This window comes from Hyperolius riggenbachi, chromosome 4 (assembly GCF_040937935.1).
Source record: "Hyperolius riggenbachi isolate aHypRig1 chromosome 4, aHypRig1.pri, whole genome shotgun sequence".
Classification (NCBI taxonomy): domain Eukaryota; kingdom Metazoa; phylum Chordata; class Amphibia; order Anura; family Hyperoliidae; genus Hyperolius; species Hyperolius riggenbachi.
The window spans coordinates 497,223,302-497,235,774 of NC_090649.1; the positions used below are offsets into that span (position 1 = coordinate 497,223,302).

At 38.1% G+C, this 12,473-nt stretch overlaps 1 protein-coding gene across 31 annotated transcripts in view; it reads right to left on the reverse strand.

Moving 5' to 3' along the window:
* Nucleotides 1-431: 431 nt before the first annotated feature.
* LOC137504538 (neurexin-1) overlaps nt 432-12,473 on the reverse strand; it is a 2,090,050-nt gene continuing 2,078,008 nt past the window's right edge. For all 31 annotated transcript variants that reach the window (XM_068233108.1, XM_068233107.1, XM_068233118.1 and 28 more), the window contains one exon: nt 432-3,655. In XM_068233108.1, coding sequence (XP_068089209.1) covers nt 3,351-3,655 — 305 coding nt within the window. In that variant the 3' untranslated portion in view covers nt 432-3,350. The remainder of the gene's footprint in view (nt 3,656-12,473) is intronic.

Consider the following 12,473-nt stretch of genomic DNA (forward strand, 5'->3'; position numbering starts at 1 on the left):
AGCTGTGCCCCTTGACAACCACTAGGCCCCAGACACCTGCCTAAGTTGCCTGGTAAATGATCCTACTCTGAGCACCTACCATGAGATTCATCAGTGAGGGGAGCAGTTGTGGTTCAATATTTTACCGCTATTACTGCTATTTTAGACAACTTTGGCTGTTATATTTGAATATGCTGCTTTGCTTTTTTCTTTCTTTTTAATTGGTAGGTGGTTCTTAACCCCAGTGACCCAGTGCTTATAATTGTACTTGCTATCTTTATATACTATAATTTGTGTAGCTCTTTCCGTAAATCCATTTTATTTATCTAGAATTGCATTTATTTTACAATGAAAGATGTTGTTACCATTTTTTTTTTCATTTGCTTGGAATATAAATAAACATATCTATTAAAAAACCTTTTTGCAGGACTGGTAATAAAATCGACATCGTGTATTAAGAAACATTTTATTAACAAAACAATAAATTCCACTTGCTTAGCATTTCCAGTAATGGATAAATTGGCCTTGCAACAAAATAAATTCATTTTCAATATCTATCACACAAACACAGTAAACTGGCTTTGGGCCTCTTGTTTTGTTTTTGGGGATTCATCGTTTCACACCTCTTGATTTTGTTGTAAAGGCAACACATAACAGAGTTGGAAATAAGCCGCCTCCTCCAGACTAAGTACAGCAACTATATGGGCAAAATAGAGATAAAAAATAAAAAAAAACTTCTACAAATCATAAAATGGGACTATCCTTTCAAAGAAGAGGGACCTGAAACATGTCGATGACCCTCATTCTAGGAAAGGAATGTCACAACATGGTGTTGAAACAAGTTAGCTGAAGTACAAATTTACTGTTCTTTCAGTATTTCAAATAAATCTATAACAATGACAGTAAAATATAAATGTAAATATGCTAATAAAATAATATATAATTCATATAATAAGTATTAATGAACAAATGACTGTAGAAGAAGAATTGTCTTGGCAAAGTAGACATATACATAGGAAACACCAACAATTGTAATTACTTAAAATAAAATACTTGATATAAAAGCCTTGTATTACTTAGCTATGTCAGCATGCTCAAATTATCATTTTGGCAAGTCTTATTTGGGTCATGGTGTTTACTGTAGAGCATTTTGAGAACGTAAATCGTGGTTGGACCTTTCACACATTCTGTGCAATACAGCATTAAATAACTTTTTTTATCCCTGAGTACAGTTGACTTTCCATAGTGTCCAGATGGATATTTGTAGCAGGAAAAGTTATTTGATGCACCCTAGAACTCTCCTACAAGCTAGTGGTTTGGGGATTGATCAAAAAAAGCCCTTGCAACTGCGGTTCTAAAGGACTAAATGTATTTGGCAGCCCTAATAGTATTTTGTCAACTGCATTGTTATTTTTCTTCTCTGAGAGCTCGGGAGAACATATCTAGAGTTTAAGCATTATTTATAAGTTACCTGGTGAATAAAACAAGGTCTTTTGCTTTGTTGCCCCTGCTGTTTAAATTAATTTTAAATTCCTTCTTCCTGTCTATAATGTGCGAACATCCATATTCTTCCCAGGAGGCCTTCAAGTGAAGAGACTGAGTTCTCTTGAAGTGCCCACTTTTAGGTTAATATATTCTCTTTGCATTTCCTCATGAGTGATATGTTACTCTCAAGTCTTTTGCAGCAAGCTTAATTCAGCAATGCTCAAGAACAAATTTAATTTGTTATTTTGCAGAAACTTTCTTTACAACTCCAGAAATTGTGATGTAATGAAAATACATTATTTTTAATATATGGAAAAAAAAAACATTTCTTCTATATTACTCTAGTTATTCATTTTTAATATATTATTATTAATAAAAAAAAATCTTGTTTCAACTATGAGAATGCTAACTTTATTTTTTAATTTAAGTAAAAAATATGAATTTCTGTCTTTGTCAAAGAATATATTTGTTGGAGAAAGGGCACATAAATATATCATTTGCAGTGAACAAACTGCAGCATTTCCCAAACCCATAATAAACACGACCACCACGTCCAGTTTCATATTCAGGCATTTCAAATATATGCAAAAAATATGTAATACTTTTTTTAAAGTCCAATCAAGGTCCAATATTTTTAATTGAATATTATTTGTGAATACACATAAAATGTAAGGTGATAACTGATGTCACAATTAAAAAGCAAGAGGTACTTATACATAATTAGTTAACATAACGAATTAAGGAATACCTCTGTCAGTGACTTTTTAAAAAAATTTGTGGCCAGTATTAGATACCTTTACACCTTGCGGCCCAACATACTGGAACTTGGTTGCAGCGGAATGTTGGCTATTGTGCTGTATAATATTAACATTTTTTTACATTCATACACATCCCCCAGCGGCATACTCACAAGAATTTAAAAATAAAACATAAAAATTGGGTAATGGCGGCAAGAAACTGAAACATGTCTGTTGGGTCAGACATGAGAAAACTCTCTATACCTAGCAACACTTAGAACATTTAGTTTACCAAAAATGGCTGAAGAGCAGATATATTTTGCATTGTCTATACAACAGGCTATAAAACATCACTTGTCACAGTCCAGAAAGCACATATAGATGTGTTTTATATAAACATATGTAGTAACATATTAAGCGTGCATGAAAATTTTCAATGATTGCATCTATCCCTCTTGTTTTAATTTTGAAAAAGGGCCTTAAGTTCCGTATCTGTGAAAATAAGGCCTCCGTAACATACTTTTCATAACCAGAAAGGGGCTTTGTGAAAGTTTTTAAGAGTCTTCAGAAAAGCCAGCTATTTTAATCCGACCATTTCCGCCGCTGCTTAGTTGCCCCATTGCCGCAATCCACAGCAGTCTTTAAGTTCGGACAAGTTTTTTGCTGGCATTCGAACTTCCATTTTGGAGTGGGCACAAGCACTTTGGCTGCATCCAGAATCATAGGTAGCTTCTGTATTTTTGTGTGTTTTAATTGTGCCGCAGTGTTGATATTTTTCCGGTTGAATTGTGCCACAATGTTGGGATTTTTATGTGCTTGAAGAATGCTTTGTCTAATTGTCTTTCCAAAACATTCCTGTTGCCAAAATCAGATGGGCAGATTATATGAAAACACTGTAGATCGTTGGGAATCTTCTGTGGCTCCTGTTTCTGGGAAACAAAACCATCATGTGCTCATTTTATATTTTTTTTCCATTTGTTTTACTATTTTTTTTAAAAACACTCTTGCCTTTCTGACTGCATTCCTTGTCTTCTTTTTTTTAATATTTTCAATGTGCTTCATAAAAAGTAAAGTAAATAAGTTTGTTAATTTTATGTCTCAGATAAAATGAAGACTATTTCTATACACGTGTTCGTTAAGCGGCTGGGATCAGACGTAATATTCCTTGTCCTTGTTTTTCTTATTTTTGTTTGAACTTTTAGCGCTGCTTGGTTGTTTTTCCTTGATCACAGCCCCATTGGACTGTGCTGAGTTACTGATGTAATTCCGACTCTCATCAACATGATAGGAGCCTTCATCCCTGTTTCGGTACTTGTACATGGCATAAAGGAGGATGAGGATGCACAGTGCAGCTGCAGCCACAATACCAACCACCATGCCAGTTGTGCTGCTTGATTCCCTGATGACCTCTGCTGATCCCGGAATCTCTCTCCCACCCGCTCTTGTTGGGTTTGCTAAAGAAATAAAGAAAAAAGACAATGGTTACTTCTGTGTTTAATTTAGGGGAAAAGACTACTACCTTAATAAAGAAAAAGACAAAGGCCTTGGTGTAAAAACTATTAGAAAACACAGGGCTACTGTCAGATGCGCCCAAAAAACCTATTCGAGGAGAGAGATGATTAATTTTCCTAAGAGAAGGCCTCCTGCAAGAAAAAAGAATCCTGGACAACCAGATGATCAGTTTGATTCACGCATCTCTCATTGGATGTTAATGATCACCCTACATAAGATCTAAACAAAACAACATCACCTGATGCCAAACAAAGAATCACAAATGAATGAATTATCTAATAAATCAGTCATGTCTATCCATGAAATCTCATCTACAGAAAATAATCCCTAATGACAAATTAGCAATTGACGATACTTTCAATAAAATGATTGCAATGAATAGAGGTGACACCTTATATTTGTCATTGGTTGCATATCTGTAATAACAATAGTTCATTGAATAAGAAATGTTTTAAAGAATTTTTATTTAAGTAATTTTTTTCATTTGTATTGTTTGCTACATTTATTTCCCCTAAATATTTTGTATTTAAAATTCAGTAAAATAAAAAATGTTACAAACTAATGTCACTTTTTTTTGTGGAGCTTCACCTGCTGAGGTGACTGGCCCATTTTGTGTCTAGTTGAAAATCATTCCTGTTTTACTGACATGTAGTAAAAGTAAAAAGTCCACAGAGAACAACATGATTTGATTATTAGTCACCAAATCAGAAGGCCTTGCTTCAGTTATGTTAGAGACTTGTTTACTACTATGGTAATATAAGACTACATTAAACAAAACAAAAAGAGGAGCTACAAAAATGAAACATTAATTTGTAATATTTCATATGCTATTATTTGAAAATGTGTGCAATTTGTATTTCATACTATAGATGAAACCTTATACACAGCTTTAAATTATTTGCATATTAGTACCATGGCGCCACAGCGGCTCCCCTCTGTGAATCCCTCCACTGGCTTCCTATCCAGTCCAGAATCAGATTCAAGATACTGACCTACAAATCTGTCCACAAAACTTGTCCAACCTACATTTCCGATCTTACTCAGAGGTACGCACCTAGCCGCTCACTCCGCTCTTCCAATGAACTTGCCCCCCGCATCACCCAGTCCCATGCATGCCTCCAGGACTTCTCAAGAGCTGCTCCAACACTATGGAACTCCCTACCTCCACCCATTAGGGCAGCCCCCTCCTTCAACATCTTCAAGAAAGCCCTCAAAACTCACCTTTTCACTCTGGCCTACTACCCCTCACGAGTGCTCTAAACCCACAGCTGAACTCTGGTTGTGTCCTTACCTCTCCCTCTAGATTGTAAGCCTTTGGGCAGGGTCCTCCTCCTTTTGTGTCCTACCTGATCATGCACCTCCATTACTGTGAACCCATGCTATGCATCTGAGTGAACCTAACTTGCCTAATCTCCATGCTCCATCCAGTGACTGACTAAGCATTACCTTGTACTCATACTGTGGTCTTTCTTGTATTCATGTATTGTCATTTTGCTGTATGTCACCCCTAAATATTGTCTGTAACCTAAACTAATGTCCAGTGCTGCGTAATATGTTGGCGCTTTATAAATACAATAAATAAATAAATAAATTAGTATTATTGTAGCTGTGATTCTGGCTATAATAGTTTAGCAATTAGTTTTAGTCTAAACTTATATAGCTGTTTACAATAATGCATAATATATACAATAACATTTTAAGAATGTATACAACAATGTTTAATGGTATAGTATTCTGTTGGAGAGGGCCCTAAAATGGAACCAACATTGGTTTTCTTCACTAGTCGACTTGCTCAGTCCATGCATTGGCATAGTGTGGGCATAGTGGAGGCGCTTGCTATGAAGTGCTGCGGCCCTGGTTTGGATTAAGGCCGCAATACTTTTCGCATAGAGTGTAAATGTTCTTCCCATGTTTGTGTGCCTTTCTGTTGTGGGTTTCTTCCCACTCCCCAAAGTTAGCCTTAGACTATGACAAGAAGACATAACTCTGATAGGGATTAGATGGTGATGATCATAATTACGAGTATGCAAAATTTCATGTAAGTGTTCACAATTACGCCTATATGTAATTACGATTTGTAAATTCAATTGATTTTGTATAGTCATTCGTAGTTTTGCGTGCAATTTCACATCATGTTTGTGTATTTTTATGCTGACTTTGGCAGTGAATAGCAAAGCTCCTATACATGCGATTGACATCAAAATTACTACATACGTAAAGGAGAATACTGGGTACAATTCAAAAAAATTATTTTCCAAAAAGAACTTGTAGTTTTTGAGAAAATTGATTTTAAAAATGCAAAGAAAAAATGGTGTTTGAACTCTGAAAAATGACAGTTTAAAACCATTTTTCTTTGCATTTTTAAAATCGATTTTCTCAAAAACTACAAGGTTTCTTTTTTTGACTTTTTTTGACTTGTACCCACCATTCTCCTTAACATATGTAGCAATTTTCATAGTAATAGCATGTATGGGGGCTATGCTATTAACCACCAAAGTCTGCAAAAACTATGCACAATTTCGTGAAATTACGTGAAATTATAAAATATTACTATTACATACAAAATGAATTACACATTTTTTTTGAAAATTTGAATTACGATTACATTGTGTAATTGCGAATTTCAATGCGAAATTGCGCGCATGTAAAATTTTGACCCGCCACTGTTTGTGAGTTCCTTTGAGGGTCAGTCAGTGGCAAGGCCATATATTCTGTAAATAACTGTGGAATATGTCAGTGCTATAAAAAAGGCTAAATAAATAAACTTGTGTTTTAGAATTACAAGTTCTCTAAATGTGACGACCACTAACCACTACTCTGAGCAAGCAAGGCTGCAGCCTCAGTTGTCAATAAGCTTTCATTTTGTCACTCAGTGTGATTGGGAAAAGGGGAAAGTTTCTATTAACAATGTAGCTTTAAAATGGAAACAAGGTAATGCATTTAAATGCTAGGCAAATCAATGTTCCACCTGCTGGAATTCCGCGCACGTGGCGCCCATTTCTACAATTATCTCACTTACCTATTCAGCCTTCCTGTGGAAAGCAGCGCTTTGATTGATGTTACCTACTGCCTGCTTTTCAAAGGGACTTTGAAATGGACTGAATAATAGTGTAAACCTGTTTTTGCCCTTAAAGTAGAATTAACTATCCAATTATAAGCTCAACAGAATTTATGTTCCCTTCCAGAATCGGGAATTAACAAAAAAACTGACGTGGTTAAGAAAGTTTCAAAGCAACATAACAACATGGTGCAAACTGTTTGAGAAAATACAACAAAAATATATACGCGTTTAAAAAAAAACATACAAATTACAAAATAACTTTTTTTTCCCCTTTTGGCTTCAGGGAAAGAAAAAAAAAGTTGAATCCTGTAATGGTCAGTGGAGGTTTAGCTGCCAATTTAAAGAGCTTGTACAGTTTGACAGTTTTCCCACTTGTCTTCTTCCCCCGACATTATACACACTGCTTTTGCATACAATGTAAATAAAGCATATTTACTACAGAAAAAAATATTCAGATTTTTGTGGAATCACATCACCTTTGCCTTGTCTCAAAATAATCCTGGTAATTTATATCCGGGAGAGTCCTGCATCCTCTCCAGAGCTCCACAATCCGGCTCCCCCAGTGGCTGACTGTTAAAGATCCTATCACAATTTACTTACTTAAGGAAACTCTAACCAACAGCTGATTTCTCCTTTCCCACAAGAAATCTTTACATTTTCTCAAAAAAATCATCGGAGGGATCTGTGTGGCTGATATTGTGGTGAAACCCCTCCCTCGGTGTGATGTCATGACAATGGTCCTGACAGTTTGCTATCTGTGAGTCTTGTTGTGTTGTGGATAATAACGGCTTTTTCCAACTGCCAAGCAAACAATATCTCCCTTTGTGCATAGAACTCTCAGTAACGAACAGTCTGTACAGATCACCTGGGAAAACTAAAGATGCCATCACCACCAGTGATAAATGTCAGAATGTAAATCAGGGAGAGGAAAGATTTTACAATGGGCAAATACTGACTTAAAAAAAATCTATAAATGAATATTGTAAAAAATAAGCAATTGTATTCATTATGTTTTTTTCTTCACTAGAAAGGAAAGAAAAGCAAAAGTGCAAGCGCTTTGGTGTGCCGGTGTAAACTAACCCAGGAATACATTTTGAAATGTTAGGGACTGGAAAAGCGCTGAGAAAATGCTTTTGGTGTTACACATTTTTCAAGCACTTAGCGATCGAAGAAGCACCGAGAAAAGACTTTTGGTGGAAAAGCGCCCCTAAGTAAGTACACACATAATTCAAATATCTTGCATAATGGAAAGAAAATATTTCATTCTTTACTCTCACACTGCTCACTCCGGGTATTCCCTGTCAACTGTCACTTTTCTGCAGCCAAAAAGATATTTAGAGAAAAACAACTCTTGAAAAGGGTCATATAATCTTTCATAAACCACCGTTACAGAGTCTGATTATGAGTTTTATTCTGTAACAGTTCAAAACACATTGACACATTGTATTCATCAGAATTGCTTATTTTCTCTTATTTTTTTTTGTGGCTTACAGCAAGCTGAAAGACAAAATTAACACAAAATACACTAACTCTAATTTCCAGTGTCACCCAGCCAAGGACATGTGACAATGGGCATTTCGTGTGCCATAGGCTCCATAAATAGGAGAGCTTGGGGTGGTCAAGGGACTTCAGTTTGTGATGAACAGACGGGGGTTAAAAGCAAAAAGTAGCTAACATTAGTGTCATTTATCAATAACCGATGGGGGAATAAACAGTGACTGGACAAGGTTTCCGAGCCTCTGCAATCATTTTATTATCAGTGTCTCTCCTCTAGAAGTTTTCTGAAGGGTCATCATTCAAAACCATCTACTGTTCCAGCAAAAAAACAGTGAGTTAGAGTAGCTATCTTTTCCTATGTTTGGGGTTTTGGAAATTTTGGGTGAATCTGCCTCTGAATATTTTTTTTAATTTGCCAAAACATTTTAAAGAGACTCTGTACTAAAAAAAATGCTCCTGGGGGGTACTTACCTCAGGAGGAGGAAGCCTCTGGATCCTGTCACAGCTTATCCCGTCCTCCTGTGTCCCGCGGTGGTCTCGCTGTGGCCCTCGCAATGCACAGCCGACAATTTGTCAGGCTGTACAATATTTACCTTCCCCGGCTCCAGTGGGGGCGCTGTTGCGGCTCTCGGCTCGGAAATAGGCGGAAATAGCCGATCCCAGTTGGGTTCACTCTACTGCGCAGGCGTCTTGCACAGAAGGACAACATACACACAGTGTCCTTGGCAAGCTCCATCCGATGACGTACTACTTCAAGGCAATGGTACGAATCATTATCATGACATCATGATGCCCATGTGAACATGTAAAATTCATGCGGATGCACCCCTTTTCAGTTGCTGGGAAACAAACATTTTTTTCCCTTAACTAACTGTTCTCATTCACTTTTACTTTCTTTTCTCATGACTGGCATGCGTGATAAGACCAAGACCTGCAGAGGGATGAATAGCAGCTATAATATACCAGAACTCTGCATCTGGATAACCAGCAGCAATGTTTTAAAGTCACTGTTCGGCATTGTGTGTGTGTGTGTGTGTGTGTGGGGGGGGGGGGGGGGGGGGGGTAAGGTTAGGCATAGGTAGGGGTGGTTTTAGGTTTAGGCATTGTGCAATGGTGCTTTCTGTGAAATCTCTTTTGCAAAACCTGTACTGTATAGGGAGAAGGCCCATACCTTTAAATCTAAACCCCTTGTAACAGAACGATGGTTTGTTTTGAAATCAGCAGTAAACATGTATTTTTTAAATGTTTTAACCACTTAACGACCGCCTAACGCCGATAGGCGGCGGCTGGTCTTAAAGAGACTCCGTAACAAAAATTTCATCCATTTTTTTCCCATCCTACAAGTTCCAAAAGCTATTCTAATGTGTTCTGGCACGTTCTACTATCACCATCTCTGTAATAAATCAACTTATCTCTCTCTTGTCAGACTTGTCAGCCTGTGTCTGGAAGGCTGCCAAGTTCTTCAGTGTTGTGGTTCTGTGATGCATCTCCCCCCTCCTGGCCCCTTTATGCACACTGCCTGTGTGTTATTTAGATTAGTGCAGCTTCTCTCTGCTCTATTATCTTTTACAAGCTGGATAAATCCTCCTCTGAGCAGGCTGGGCTTTCACATACTGAGGAATTACATACAGGCAGAGCTGTCTGCACTCTGCAGGAAGAAACAGCCTGCAGGGGGAAAGAAACACACAAATGATCTCTTGAGATTAAAAAGGAAGGCTGTATACAGCCTGCTTGTGTATGGATGTATTTTCTATGTGTGGACATACTGTACATCAACCTACTTCCTGTTTTGGTGGCCATTTTGTTTGTTTATAAACACACTTTTTAAAACTGTTTTTAACCACTTTTAATGCGGCGGGGAGCAGCGAAATTGTGACAGAGGGTAATAGGAGATGTCCCCTAACACACTGGTATGTTTACTTTTGTGCGATTTTAACAATACAGATTCTCTTTAAGTGGTTTTACATGGAAACGCCCGTTCGAGCGGCCGTTCCATGTCAATCCACGGAGGGTGTCTCCGTGAACAGCCTGCGAGCCTCCGATCGTGGCTCGCAGGCTAAATGTAAATGTAAACATGCGGGTGAAAAAAAATCCCCGGTGTTTACGTTGCACGGCTGAAGCCTATCAGAGGCGGTGCAGGATGGATCGCCGTCCTGTACCGCCCATAGTGAGCAGGAGAGGGAGGGAAGGAGAGGGAGGGGGAATAGGGCTGTGGAGGGGGGCTTTGACCTTTGAGGAGCCCCCACTACACGCAGATAGCCGGCGGCGATCAGACCCGCCCAGCAGGACATCCCCCTAATGGGGAAAAAGGGGGGAAGTCAGGTTGCCCTGCTGCAAATACGATCTGTGCTGTGGGCTGGAGAGTCCACGCAGCACAGATCACGGAAATAAAGTGCAAACATCACATTAAATAATACAAAAGTAAATAATATTCAGCATATTATATTAATGCTTATTATGTTACAATTCCTTGGACAGAGGACTGGTGTTTGTATATTTGGGAAGCTCCGGTATCTAGGCAACCGTTGAGTGTTTGGAAAGAGAAGTTTCCACTATAAAACCTGCAGTCCATTGTGTCACTAATCTGGGCTTACTTTACTATGTGTGGGGAAGACAGACTTACATTAATCTTTCCTAACCAGCAGTAGGCATATTATGAGGGTATTATAATACATAATCCTCCCAGCACATACAAAATAAAACAAAAATATGAAACAATTTATCTAACTTCCTCCTCAAACCATTAAGGAGAGAACCCGCTGTTTTAAAACATTAACATAACCTACAAATTGTGCAATAGCTAATAATTATACTGGATTAGACCTATTCTTATTTCTGTTTCTCACAAAATCAGTAGAGATTTTAGTAGTTCATTAGGTAACCATCCAACTTACGGGGGCCACACTATATACAATTTTTTAATCTCTTTTCAATTCAAGATTTACAATATTTTTATTCTGATTGATTGCAACCTTTAACCTCCTTAGCGGTATGCCCGACACTGTGTCTGGGATACCGCCAGCTGTCCTCAGGAGTTCTCCATTAAAATGTTGAGCGATCGGATAGTTCTTATATATTCAGCTAGCACTAGGCTAGCTAACAGTGGTGGTCGCATCCTTAGATTACGTCTGATCCCACGATCGCCGCTAAATACATACCCCCCTGGACCCAGCGATCGTGCAGCCTCCCGGCAAATCTCCGGTCCTCTCTATGGGGAGGATCGGGTATGCGCATGACATTATGACATTGGCGACGTCATGTTCAATCCTCCCCATGAAGAAGAGCGAGCTGTCTGGAGAGGCTGCAGCGATCGATGGATCCAGGCGGGCAATGTATTTAGCGGTGATCTGGGGGGATCAGACGTAATCTAAGGATGCGACCGATTGATCAAAATTTTAATGGTGGACTCGTGGCTGCAAACCCTCTGACGTGCATACGGCCCAGGAGGTTATAAAAAATCTGACCAATGTACCACACACATGTGCTCAATTGTTCACCAATGCTGAAAAAAATGATTGAAAACTCTAAGAAAATTGCTTGAGAGTATGTATAAGGAAATTAACAATATATTCTACACCATTAATTTTTTATAAAAATTGATCAGAAAATCCACCACTCGTGATCAACTTATCTCAGATAAAAACGAAAAATCCAATCGGATTTCTGCTCAAATAAAATAAAAGCTTTTGATCCCTTTGGGAAATCTGATTGTTTTTATCGAATTGCCATAAAATCTGATTATTTTATTGTATCGTGTGTTGCCACTCAAATTAAAAAATTAAAGATTGATGCCAATTACATAAGACTTGTGATACATATTATATAGCATAAATGTATTATTTTACTTTTCAGATTTAGTCATTTTTATGTCCGCTCTCTGGTGGAGTGTACCTCCTTATTCTGGCTGGCATGTTTCAATTGTCAGCCAGCTCCTCCTCCAGTCCCTCCCTCTTGAATATGCTTATATCTGTGGGAGTGTACATGTGCGAAACTGTTTGCCTCCCTGTGACCCTGTGTGACCCTGAGCATTGTTATCTATTTAAATAAAAGGTGAAATAAAGATCCAGGGGGGACTTGAATACCACTGTGACCTGTCCAGGGCTCTGACTGCTACACGAGTTCTGTGTGTCTTCCCCTTTGACCCCTTCCTCTTCCTTTCCTTTTAGGAGAGTCCAGCAGAGGAGAAGAGAGTGGCTTATCAG